Source organism: Choloepus didactylus, chromosome 16 (genome assembly GCF_015220235.1).
Source record: "Choloepus didactylus isolate mChoDid1 chromosome 16, mChoDid1.pri, whole genome shotgun sequence".
Lineage (NCBI taxonomy): Eukaryota > Metazoa > Chordata > Mammalia > Pilosa > Megalonychidae > Choloepus > Choloepus didactylus.
The window spans coordinates 49397324-49409530 of record NC_051322.1 but is presented as its reverse complement, the minus strand read 5'-3'; the positions used below and the strand labels follow the sequence as shown (position 1 = coordinate 49409530).

Sequence of the window (12207 nt, the reverse complement as noted above, 5' to 3'; positions counted from 1 at the left end):
ATATTTATTTCATTATTCTACTTTCTTTGGGTTTGATTAATTTTTTTTTTCTAACTTGTTAAGATAGAAAGGTTAGACTATTGATTGTCTTTTTTCTTTCCTAATATATGTATTTAAAGCTATGTATTTCTCTCTTAGGACAGATTTAACTGCCTCCTAGCCTTTAGTCACATTCTACTTTTTAAAAAAGAATAATGATATTTTGCTTATTGCAAAAGTAATACATGCTTACTGTAGAAATTTTGGAAAATATAGATAAACAAAAAAAATCTTCAGGGTCAGTTATATACTGGAATTCAGAAATTTTCTGATTTTGGAAAAGTAATAAGGAATATATATTCTATATTAAAACACACATCCTTTGAGGTTCAGTACCTTTGTATCAGCAAAAATATCACTAGCTTTTATTAAAGAATTCAGGGTTAGCACAGAGTTTCAAGGATACAGATTTCTAGAGTCTCCAACTGTGCACATGCTTACAAAATTGTCAGACCAGGGAAAGGGAAGTGGCAAATGGTGACCTACTTCTTACAGCTTCTGCTTGAAAGTAACACATTCTTTCTCTTTTCAACTGATTCGCCAAAGCAAGTCGTGTGGCGGTGTCTGACTCCAAAGGGGCAGAGAAATGAGTCCTGTGTTGTGCTCCCAAGGAGGAAACCAGACATACTTTGCAAGGAACATTCTTGACCACCATGACCTCTTTATCAAATACATCAATACTCCATTAAGTGGAATAAAAAGACCATAAATGCCCTCCCATCCTTTCAGTTCAGACTTTGCCATCAATTATGTTCTGCTCAGGCCTGATTTTGCAGCCAAATAAACTACCAAAGGGGGAAAAAAAACTTTAGGTTTTTAGAGCTTTTTAAAGTTTTCAGAATTTTGCATACAGCATTGTGAATCTGTAACCCGATTTGGGGAAGTGGTTCATACTTGATATCTTGTGTTTTCTTTTCTGAAATAGGAAGCAAAGTTTTCTGTTAAATGAGGGAAGTGTGTGGGATTGCAGGTGGAGGCTTAAAAAGTGTGGTAAAAAATGTAGAATAGCTGTGAGAAAACTTATAAAGAGATGTAACTAAAATTCCATAAACAAATTGTTAAGGAATATTGAGGATACAACTGATAATTGGCATCATTTGTATTAATTTGTAGTGGCTCAACTACACATTATATAACCCAGATATACATTAGCCTTACCTATAGGAAGTCAGCCACCTTTAATCAAAAACCTCCTAATGAAAGACTGATTCTTTCCAAATTAGATAGAATTTTTGCCTTTTTTTTTCTCCCTCTCTATTTCTTTATTTCATTTCTTCCTTCTTTCTTCTTCCTGTATGCCAAGGAATCACATATTAAAATGTCTGTAGGAGTCTTTCTTGTCGCTAACCATGTGACTGAAGCAAAGGATATATGAAGAATTTGCTGGGGCCATGCCTAAATAAAGAATGCATGCACCACCTAAGAGCGATCGCATTAGAAAGAAGAATTTAAACACATAAAAACTGTCCATAGGCTGGATTTTCCAAAGAGTTGCCAGTTTTGACCACTGCTACATACATGGGGAGCCATTGAAAAATTTTAACGCATTGGAGTGATGAGGTTCAAACATGGAAAAGAGGGAGTCCGGAAGGAGTAAAGAACAGGTAGAGATGTTAATCCAAGGGTCACAGTGGCCTAGAATAAGGCTGTGAGCAGGAGGTTTAGGTGGGGAAAATGGAATCAAGTGGCATTCAGTAGACAAAACCAAGAGGGCCTAGGTATTGATCAAATCCAACCATTCTGCAAACATTTACTGAGCCAGAGCTATAGGCCAGATCCTGCCTAAATGCTACCAGCTTTCTCCCAACTCCCTGATCCAGTCTCAGCACAGTGGGCTTTCAAGGAAGCACAGTCAGGCAAAACAACAATTTGTTCAAATACTTCAAATCTTTCCTAGGTTCTTCAGGAGGGATTCTTAATACACAGCAATCAGTTTAAAATCTTTTTTTTTTCTCCATGACTCACCTTGTCAAGATCTTTTACATAGTTTGCTGCTGCTTCCTGAAAATTTACATGTCTCCTACTTCTCTCTTTCTACTTCTAAATGAATGATGAACAATAAAAAACAAATAAAGTAAAATAAACTACCTCCTCTTTCTCTGGGCTCATCTCTTTTTTTCTCACCCCTTCTTTCTATTCCTCCTTTCCTCCTCCTCCTCCTCCTCCTTTTTTTATAGGAGCTTTTATTAGTGATTAGCCTGATTCTCATAGCAAGAAGCTAGAGTGGGGTGGGCATGGGGCTGGGGACAAGGAAAGAGGTGTGAGGTGAAATGCCTGCCTTGTCCATGTTGAATAGAAAAATGAAAGATGCTGTGAATATTCACACAGAAAAAAAGTATTCACACCACAGGCACTTAGATAGAAAGCTAAATAAAAAGTGGTTCCTGCCCTAAAAAGAGCTTCCAGTATTTAGGGGATGGATTACATTGGATATTGGGAATAGAGAGGGGGCATCAACTTTAAGACATGAAGTATCTGCCTGGAACTCCCACAAATACCTCAAGCTCAAAATGTTCCAAACTGAACCCATTCCCTTTCCATAACAAAACTACTACTTTGCTTTTCTCCTTATCATAGTTCATGGTTTCATGTAGTCAAAGAAGGAATGAGGGCGTCATCCCAGGCACCTTCTCTTTGTTTCTTTGCCTCACCCTCACGTCCAAACAGTCTCTAGAATCACTTCTGTATTCGTCTCTCATCTGGACCTTCTTAACTGGTTTTCTGGCTCCACCACTCCTCCATCCCAGCCTTCCCCACAGGGGCGTTCAATCTGTCTTCTTGGAACTCTTTAGTGTTACTCCTTTGTTTTTTTTCGCTTGTGATTGCTTGGGTTTGTTTTCGTTTGGTTTGAGTGTCTTTACTCCCATTTCAACCAGAACGCCTGTTTCTGCCTTGTCTAGGAAGCCTTCCCCGGGGGCCCCAGGCAGGGGAAGCTGCTTTGTCACAGAATTGGATAAGTGCCTTGTTGTTAACAGCCGATCAAAGTGTTATAATGATTTGTAACTCTGTCTCCTCTGGAGCATATTAATCTTTTATTCTTTGTATGCTCAGAAAATTGCAGAATTCTGGATTTGATATATGCTTGGACAGTTGGGTGGATGACATTGTTAGTAACAAAGATGAGGACAGCAAGAGAATGTGCTCATTTATGGAGTGTTAATTTGTTTTTCAAGATGCTGAGTTTGAGATTTCTGTAGGCCATCGAGGTAGAAATAAATCAGTAAGCAGCAGGAGTGTGGAATTCAAAAGAGTTAGAGAAAACTTGATTAGTGTTAGGAGAGATAGTCGTGCAACTCCAAATAAAAGCAATCCATCGACTGACCTCATTGATTCTGGGATGGAGAGAATTGGCCTGGCACAATTTTGATAGAAACTTGTCACATAAAGATGAAAATTCAAATTGTAGAAAAATGTATGTAAAGTATTTAACATAAAATTTTAGGAAGCATATTTTTCTTTTTTTATGATTCAGAAACTGTACATTTTTTTCTTAATGAATTATAGATAGGAGAAGGCCATGTCAAAGAACTTTTCAGATGTCAATCGTTGGTCAGAATTGATTTTAAATCCTGGCTCTGTGACAACCTAGCAGTTCTGATGTTGTTTAAGTCACTTATAGTTTCTTAGCCACTGTTTCCTTTTTGGTAATAGGGATAATAACACCTAAGCTTGGAAATATGTTGTTCATAGCTTTAAAAGAGATAACATTTGTGGACACATGCTATAATACTTGCACATAGTAGGAGCTCCACATATTTCTTCAACAAACATTGAGTTCCTTGCATGGGCCGGGTCCTGTTCTAGGCACAGAGATCCCTGCCACCATCGAGCTTACGCTCTAATGCAGGGAAGGGAGAGAAAACAACAGACAATGAACATGATGAAGAAGCAAATTGTGTTTTTTGCCAAATGGCAACTTAATCCATTTCTATGGAAAATTCATGAAGTGCAAGTAGTCACAAACTCCAATCCTGCAGGGGCCGGGAAAGTAACTAAAGTAAATAAATAAAATAGGTTGAAAAAAGCAGCCCTCCCCCATTTTTAAAAAATTATTCTACTAGGAGAAAGAGAATAATACAGAAATGCTGTCTCTTTTTTCCTAAATATACTTTCAGGAAACAACAATGCAAGTGTCATGATAAAATGGTAATTGACAGGCGTCCTTTCTAGGAAACGAACGAGAAGCCATACAGGGCTTGACTTGTCTAAAGGGAAGGCCACTACCACTTCCAGCAATTGATGGCATTGGGAATATGGAGTCAATGTTACCAGACCTTCCAATTTTTCAAAAGAAGTAAAAATTTTCATTTTAAGTGAAATTTCCTGAAAATTTATTCATTGATGTTTTAAACTGTAAAAACCTAAATGAATAAATAAATATACAAACAAACAAATAAATAGTTTTGCAGGCCACATTTAGCCTGTTGATAACCAGGTTATAGTTTCTGAAAAGGGTGAGCATGAGTTTTTTATTTACATTATTTTTAAACAAAAGTGTTTGCCGTATTTTATGGAACTTGGCAAGGGAAAGAGCACATCTCTCCCCTATAAATATATAGTCCCTTAACTATTATTTAAGGCATAGTTATTTTGGTAAGAATTATATTGTCCTGGGGCAAGGTTATATTAGTTATGTATAAAAAGCAGTATTCCTCCTGCAAATTTGCCTCCAGATTGCTCCATGTTACTAGGAAACATCTTCCTTAGTTGCAGAGCCCTGATTTTGTTAGGGCAGCAGTGTGCCCAGCTGAAAAACCATGTGTCTCACTCTCCCTTGCAGATGGGGGGGTGGGTTGTGGGGGGTGGTGGGCATGTGTATTAGGACAAGGGATATTTAGGCAGAACTCATTGGGGAGACTTTTGGAAGAGCTGCTTATAAAGAAGGGCCTCCCACTTCCTCTTCCTTTCTGCTTTAGATGCAGATGTGATGGCTGGAGTTGTAGTAGCCATCTTGTGACTGCAAAGTGATCTGTCCAAAGGATGATTGAGCAGAGAGAAGGCTCTGAGGATACTGATGGCATCAGAAGCCTCCATATAAGCCCAAGACTCTAAACTTCTAAGTTTAAAAGTTAGAGAAATATAACTGTCTACCTTGTTTAAGCCATTATTATTTTGGGTTTCTGTTATCAACAGCGTAATGCAAGTTCTAGCTGATTCATAGGATCATTTATAAAACAATACATTCTTAGGTCACCTATAAAGTAGAGGAATCGAATTTCAACTCAATTAGCATGTGGACTCACCATTTGTCATACAGTGAAGTCACTGTCTTCTTTGTCGCACACTGAAATCCCCACAGTTCTGTTTCCGTGTGTCTGTTAAGCCCAGCTTTACTCATTTTGAAGTCTATTCAGGTAGGCATAAAAAAAATTACAGCAGTTTAGATAGTGATAAAAATTCATTGGATTAATTAATAGGAAAAATAAATTTTACTTAGGTTTATTTACCTTTATATTGACTAATTTAAAATGAGAACACACCCTTGAAGCTATCAGAATGCAACCAAAAATTGAATCTCAGACATAAGGGAGCACCTTTCTTTGATCACATGATTAGTAGGGACAGAGAACAAAATGATGGAACTAGTGTCCTCTGTTTAAAAATGTGTACATTTAGGCAAGATGTTTTCATTTCAATTTTTCATTTAATATACCAGTTAAATGTTAAATGCTGTGTACATGAACTAAAAGAAAAAAAAGATTGTCAAGCATGGGTGTGAGAATACAATGATGCATAAAACATCATCCTTGCTTTCAAGAACATCACAGTCTGTCTGGAAAAAGCAACAAATAAAATCCCTTTTATGTTGAAGAGACTGAAATAAATGAGGTTCAATGGCTTGATAAAGATCACACAGTAGATTAATGGAGTAATCCAGCTCTCCTAACCCCTGGATCATTGGCTTCCTACAAAGGCAGCCCTCTGACTTTCAAGAGGATGGAAGACAGTATTTTCAAGTGACCCATTACTATAATTTCTTTCTTTACCATGAAATGATTAATACTCCCCATACTTTGAGGTGTTGGAGTACACTGGACTATATTAGAGCTATGGTTATTATGATGAAGATTTACAATTTTTGAAGAACACTCAGGCAAAAGAAAATGAGTTCTTGAGGCGGATTAACTTCATTGAATCATGACTTGAGTATATCGTTTATTTCCACTCAATCTCTGTGCTCTCCCTGTAGCGGATTAGATCCAAATATGTATAACAGAAAACCTAAACTTTCATTGGCTTAAACACATAAGGATTTATTTGCTCATACAAACAAGTCTAGAGGCAGGAACTCCAGGGCTGGTTTAAGAATCCACAAATCCTTGGGGTGCAGTTTTTTGCTACCTCTTTCCTTCACCATTCCCAGGACCTGGCTTCTGTTCGGAAGTTCACAGATAGCTTCTAGGTATCATGAAGTGGAGTTGGGAGCAAAAAAACAGATCTTCCTGCTCTATCAAATTCCTTTACGACATATACACAAAAGTCTCACACACAGCACTTTCGCTTGCTTGTCACTGGCCAGAATTTAGGATACAGTCACACATAGTTCAAAGGGGATGGGAAGTAATGGCCTCTTGGCTAGACACATGGCTGCCTTGAGTGAAATTCCAAACTCCGTGTCTAAGAAAGAAAGGGGTGAGGAGATAGTTGGTAGACAGCCTGTGGTCTCTGCCATGCACCCACAAAATACCAAGGGACATGCGTTTGTCAGTGGCAGACCTAAAAGTTTACCTGTAAATAGATTTAATATTAAAATAACTCTAAAAACTTGTCTTATTTTTTTCCTACCTGATTTCACAATATGAAACAAAAAAGAAACGATTATGGCAGCATATGCTAACTTAATATAACACATCTGGTTCTGGCAGGCTCTTAGCTATGCCTATGATACTGGAACCCAGCTACACCCACAAAAATGAAACGTTAAAAATGCACTTGGTGATAAACTGGCTCAAGAAGAGGCTACACTGAGACACCTGCTTCGGTTGAATGGTGTCCCCAAAAGATACATTTCTAGTTCCTTGACAGTGACCCTGTTTGAAAATAGGATCTTTGAAGGTATAGTAAGTTAAGAGTGGGCCCTAATCCATTCTGACTAGTGTCCTTTCAAGAAGGGGAGAATTTGACATAGACAGAGGAGAAGGCATCTACAAGCCAAGGAACACTGGGGATTCTGGTGAGTGCCAGAAGCTGGGATAGAGGAGTGGAACAGATTCTTCCTAGAGACATCGAGAACTGTGAGACAATACATTTCTGCTTTTCTAAATCGCTTAGTTTGTGGTACTTTGTTACAGCAACCCTAACAAACTAAGACAGCACCTATTTATTAAACTTATCCCAGGTTACTGCAGGTTGTTGCTTAAACTACCAGTTGTTCAAGTTGGTTTTTAAACATAAATTAGTAAATTTTGTTGGATAGACCCAATCATAAACAACTAATGTCAAACGTGATTTTTCTTAATTATGTAGACTGGCAAAATAAATTTTTATTTTATTTTTTATTTTGCTAATAAATTTTAGCAAAATAAATTTACTAAGTAAAGTGACAATGAGCATCACCTTTATCTAAATTTAGTTCCACCATGTGTCAGCTTATACCTTCCAATATATAGGCCTGTTAGGTATGAAGTTTATAGAGATACTGATCCAAGTACATAAAAGTTCAGAGTAGGGGTTGCTGCTTTGTGGGTGTGAGAAGGGGTCTTAAATTGAGGTTACTAGTTGAGCTGGGACAAATTTTAAAGTACCATATGGTTTCTGTAGATCTGCTACCTGAGGCTACCTGTGTTGCTGTGTTGCTAATTCTGCTAATTCGCTAATTTTGTTGCTCACCTGACTATTAGCACTAGCTACCTGTCCTCCCACCTGGCAACTACACAGTGCTTCTCAAACTTTAAAGTTCATAGGGTTGTCCTGAGAATGTTGTTAAAATGCAGATTCTGTTTCAAGAATCTGGTGTGGAATCTCAGGCTGGGGTGGAACCTGAGGACCCATTTTTTTTTTAAACAAGACTTCAGTTGATGCTCATGCCATTGGTCTGCAGACAGAATTGAGTACCAAAGAGCTAGGGGTGAAGGACATAACAAAGACAGGTGCGTCAGAACCTCCTGGAGTCTTGTTAGGCCATAGGCTGCTGGGGCCCACCCCCAAAGTTTATGATTCAGGAGATCTGAGGAGGGCCCAAGAATTTGCATTTCTAGTAAGTTCCCAGGTGATACTGATGCTGCTAGTCCAGAATCACACTTTGAGAACCAGTGATTTAGGCATTTAGGCTCTCAAAGAGGTAAGAAATGTGATGGGAGTAGCTCAGTATGACATCTCTCCCTTGGGATATCTACCATGCACATACTGTCGTGAACTTGGATTTTACAGGAGACTGAATTGTATAAATGTCATCCCACCTTAATTCATAAGTTTTCTATATATTGTAGACAGACAAAGCCAGAGCAAGTCAATTCTTTTATTTCCACTCTGGACCACAGGGATGCTTTTGGTTTTTCTTTAACTAATCCCAGTAGAAAATAACTCTACATGAATTTGATTAAGAATTCTAGCTAAAACTTCACATCTCTCAAAGGAAGTCTTGAAGTTTCTTTTTTAATGTTAATAAGCCTCTTTCTATCATTTAAAAGTCTCTAAACATGGACAAGTAATAACTCCACAATTAGAGGTATTAATTGCTGCACTGGAAACATTTTGAAATCCTATGTATTCTCAGGCTACCTCAAGACTAATGGAAGTCCACATTGGTTTCTAATCTTTTTCTCTCTGAAGTTAGGAAATAAACAACTTTTTACTCTGTAGTTTGACTTTATCAAAAGGCATTTTATTCCCGTCAAGTAAAAACTATACATAAGAAATAGGGATTTTATAAGCTTCAGTGGCAGAGAGATTCCAAAAGGAGCCGAGAGGTCACTCTGATGGGCACTCTTATGCACAATTTAGACAACCCTTTTTAGGTTCTAAAGAATTGGAGTAGCTGGTGGTGGATACCTGAAACTATCAAACTACAACCCAGAACCCATGAATCTCGAAGACAATTGTATAAAAAGGTAGCTTATGAGGGGTGATAATGGGATTGGGAAAGCCATAAGGACCACACTCCCCTTTGTCTAGTTTATGGATGGATGAGTAGAAAAGTAGGGGAAGGAAACAAACAAACAGACAAAGGTACCCAGTGTTCTTTTTTGCTTCAATTGCTCTTTTTCACTTTAATTATTATTATTGTTATTTTTGTGTGTGTGCTAATGAAGGTGTCAGGGATTGATTTAGGTGATGAATGTACAACTATGTAATGGTACTGTGAACAATCGAATGTATGATTTGTTTTGTATGACTGCGTGGTATGTGAATATATCTCAATAAAATGAAGATAAAAAAAGAAATAGGGATTTTAGAATAATTTGGCTTATCTTCACAGAAATTGTATATTATGAATAAACTTTGCACATTTGTTTTCATAATGCTTTTTATACACTTAGTCTCTTCACATATATTTGAAAGTGGTTATTCTTTTATTGTTGGCAGTATAGATTTGAGGTCATTTAAGTGTGTTTTATAAAAATAGTTTATTATGCAGCACTGTCTTTTCAAAGAGTTTTAAAAAATTGTGTTCACTTAATTTTATTGGCCCTGCCCCCCCAAAAATATGCAAGGGTTCCTCCATTCTCAGCAATGTTTTCTCCTGCTGTACTTCTTTTCCCTTCTCCCTGCATAAGTAGAAAGACAAATACAGCATCTGGTCAAACACAATGTTTCTTCATATTTATTAGAAAAAACAGATAAAAGAGACAAGAGAGATGCACCAACATATATATTAACAAAATGAATTTATTAACAAATTATTTATGTTTTATTAACAAAGTGAATTTGTGAACAGTCTGCTGGGGTTGCATGAATTTCATCTATCAAACAATTAACTTTTAATTTTGGGTCTAAATAGAGAATGACTAAATTGTCTAAATAAATCAAAAGGCAGTCATAGTCCCCCTATGAGATACATTTTAATGATATTTCAAAAACATTTTAAATAGCGGAAACTGACTAATACAAATTCATTTCCCATACTTTCCAATAATCCTAATGTTTTTAGACTTTCTTCTCTTACTGACTGAGAAATCCACCTTTGGCATTTAATTGCACTTTTTGTTCAGATATAAATTTTCCTTTACATATTTAAGCAATTGCAAGAGAAATATGAAGGCACAAACATATAAGTTAATGTTCTGGCTAATGATACTTTTAATTGCTCTGAAAGCATTCTGAGCCTACATTCAAGAAGATAGCTTATCAAGATGTTTTATTTCCAACTTTATTATAATATATATTCAATATCAGAACTGGTATCATTGTCAGAATAAATTTATGCACATCAGACAGAAGTAATTGCATTACCTAATAAATTATTTTACTCACAATGGCTATTATTTTACTCACAAATTATACTTTATGTCCATATTATACCTTAAAACCTGACTTCTTGAAAGTACTTTTTCCCTTCTGCTCCAAATTCTGATTTCATTCAAGAAAACCATTTACTTAGAAACTGCAACTGACAATAAGACTACTCAATTATTTTTAGAAACCAGTCATTTTTCTCAATAGTTAATAGATGTAAGAAAACAATTTTTGTTTGGAAGAGAAATTTCTGTGATGTAAACTGCTATTGGTTATAGATACACAAAGTCTGCCCCAAAAGGCTACTAAAATATTTAAATATATAGATTATTTCTGATCAATAAAATATAATATCCTATTAAAAGTTTATTCCTTGAAAATAATGTATTTACTCATGTGTCCATTCATTTGTCCATCATTCAAGAGAAGTTTGGTAAGTTTTGCTTTAAGAGGTTTCATTTTTTAAAAAACATATACACTATTTACTCACTATTTTTGAAATTTCATTTTCTTAAATTAATTTACCAATGTAGACTGAGTTATCAAGTTCCAATATGGATGGCAACTCAATTTTTGGCATACTCAAAGTGCTAAGCACGGCATATCAGGGTTGTAAACATGAAGCCTGCCTGGCTAATTGTACAAGTGCTTGAAGATGCCAGGTGGAAACCACAGAGATGCATGGGCCTTTGTCAACCTAGAGAGTACATGTTCTTGCTAAGGTATTTCTATTTTAAAAAGTTAACAGGACATCATGTTGGGTAAACAAAGCATATTTGCAAGCCTAAGTCAACCAACCCATGGGCATCAGGGCTGCAGTTCTTTCCTAGAAATCCTCTCATTTAATTCTTGTAAAACCTCTGCCGCTCAAGGTGTTGTGTCCTGTTCTAGTCTGTGTCTTTCCAACAATTCTAGAGGCTGAAGGAACCTGATAACTCATCCAGGTGGCAGAGATCCAAGGATCAGGCTCTGAAGGCTTGAAAGAAAATAGTGCTGGGAACACCTCCACAGGGTGAAAAATGAAGTGAGAAATTGGCTCGTATTTACCCATCAGAGACTACACCTAAGAAGACTTAAAAATCCTTCAATTTATAGCCACTAGCTTAGAGAGGAAATATTTATCTGGCACCAAAGAAAGTATCTCTAAAAGCGTAATTCTCCCCAAGATTTTGAAGAAAATGTTTAATTTGCCCATCTAGCATGAAAAATTCATTTTTCATTAGCCTCCACAATTCCCAGCTCTCCTACATTCTCTTCTGTAGCATACAGGTAACTCAAGTTTTCAAATAGAAGGTACAAGAAAGCACATAGCACAGTCCTGAAAGGGGCAATAATACATGCATATTACAGAAAATTAGCAAATGAGATCTCTATTTCTAGAGAACATGGATGTTCTATCAGACAAGGAAAATTTAGGGGAGCCTTGCATTTATTAAAATCTTATCTGTACATGACTCAAAGTTTACCTCCAATAAACAAAAACATTAGCAGATGCTGCCATCATTTTACATTCAATAAACTCCTACATATCCATTTATAGATATTACTGTTATTAGAAGGCACATTTATTTCTTTACACATGACTTTGCTAGTGTCCTAAATTTAGGTTCCAGGTGATCTAGAAACTCAAGCCCCTCTTCCTCTTGCTGATCACTGCAGCAGCCTACCGAGCCGGCAATCGACCCTTTTCCTTCATAGTTATATGAACGAACGTAGTCTTCAGAATGTTTATGTTCCTCATCTTGTCCACACAGATACACCTTCTGTAGTGAA

General features: G+C 36.7%; 1 protein-coding gene across 1 annotated transcript in view; it reads right to left on the bottom strand.

Annotated features, from left to right (window-relative positions):
* Positions 1-11999: 11999 nt before the first annotated feature.
* The window catches only part of DSC1 (desmocollin 1), a 30156-nt gene continuing 29948 nt past the window's right edge, over positions 12000-12207 (bottom strand). Inside the window, exon 16 of the mRNA XM_037806167.1 lies at positions 12000-12197. Coding sequence (XP_037662095.1) covers positions 12000-12197 — 198 coding nt within the window. The remainder of the gene's footprint in view (positions 12198-12207) is intronic.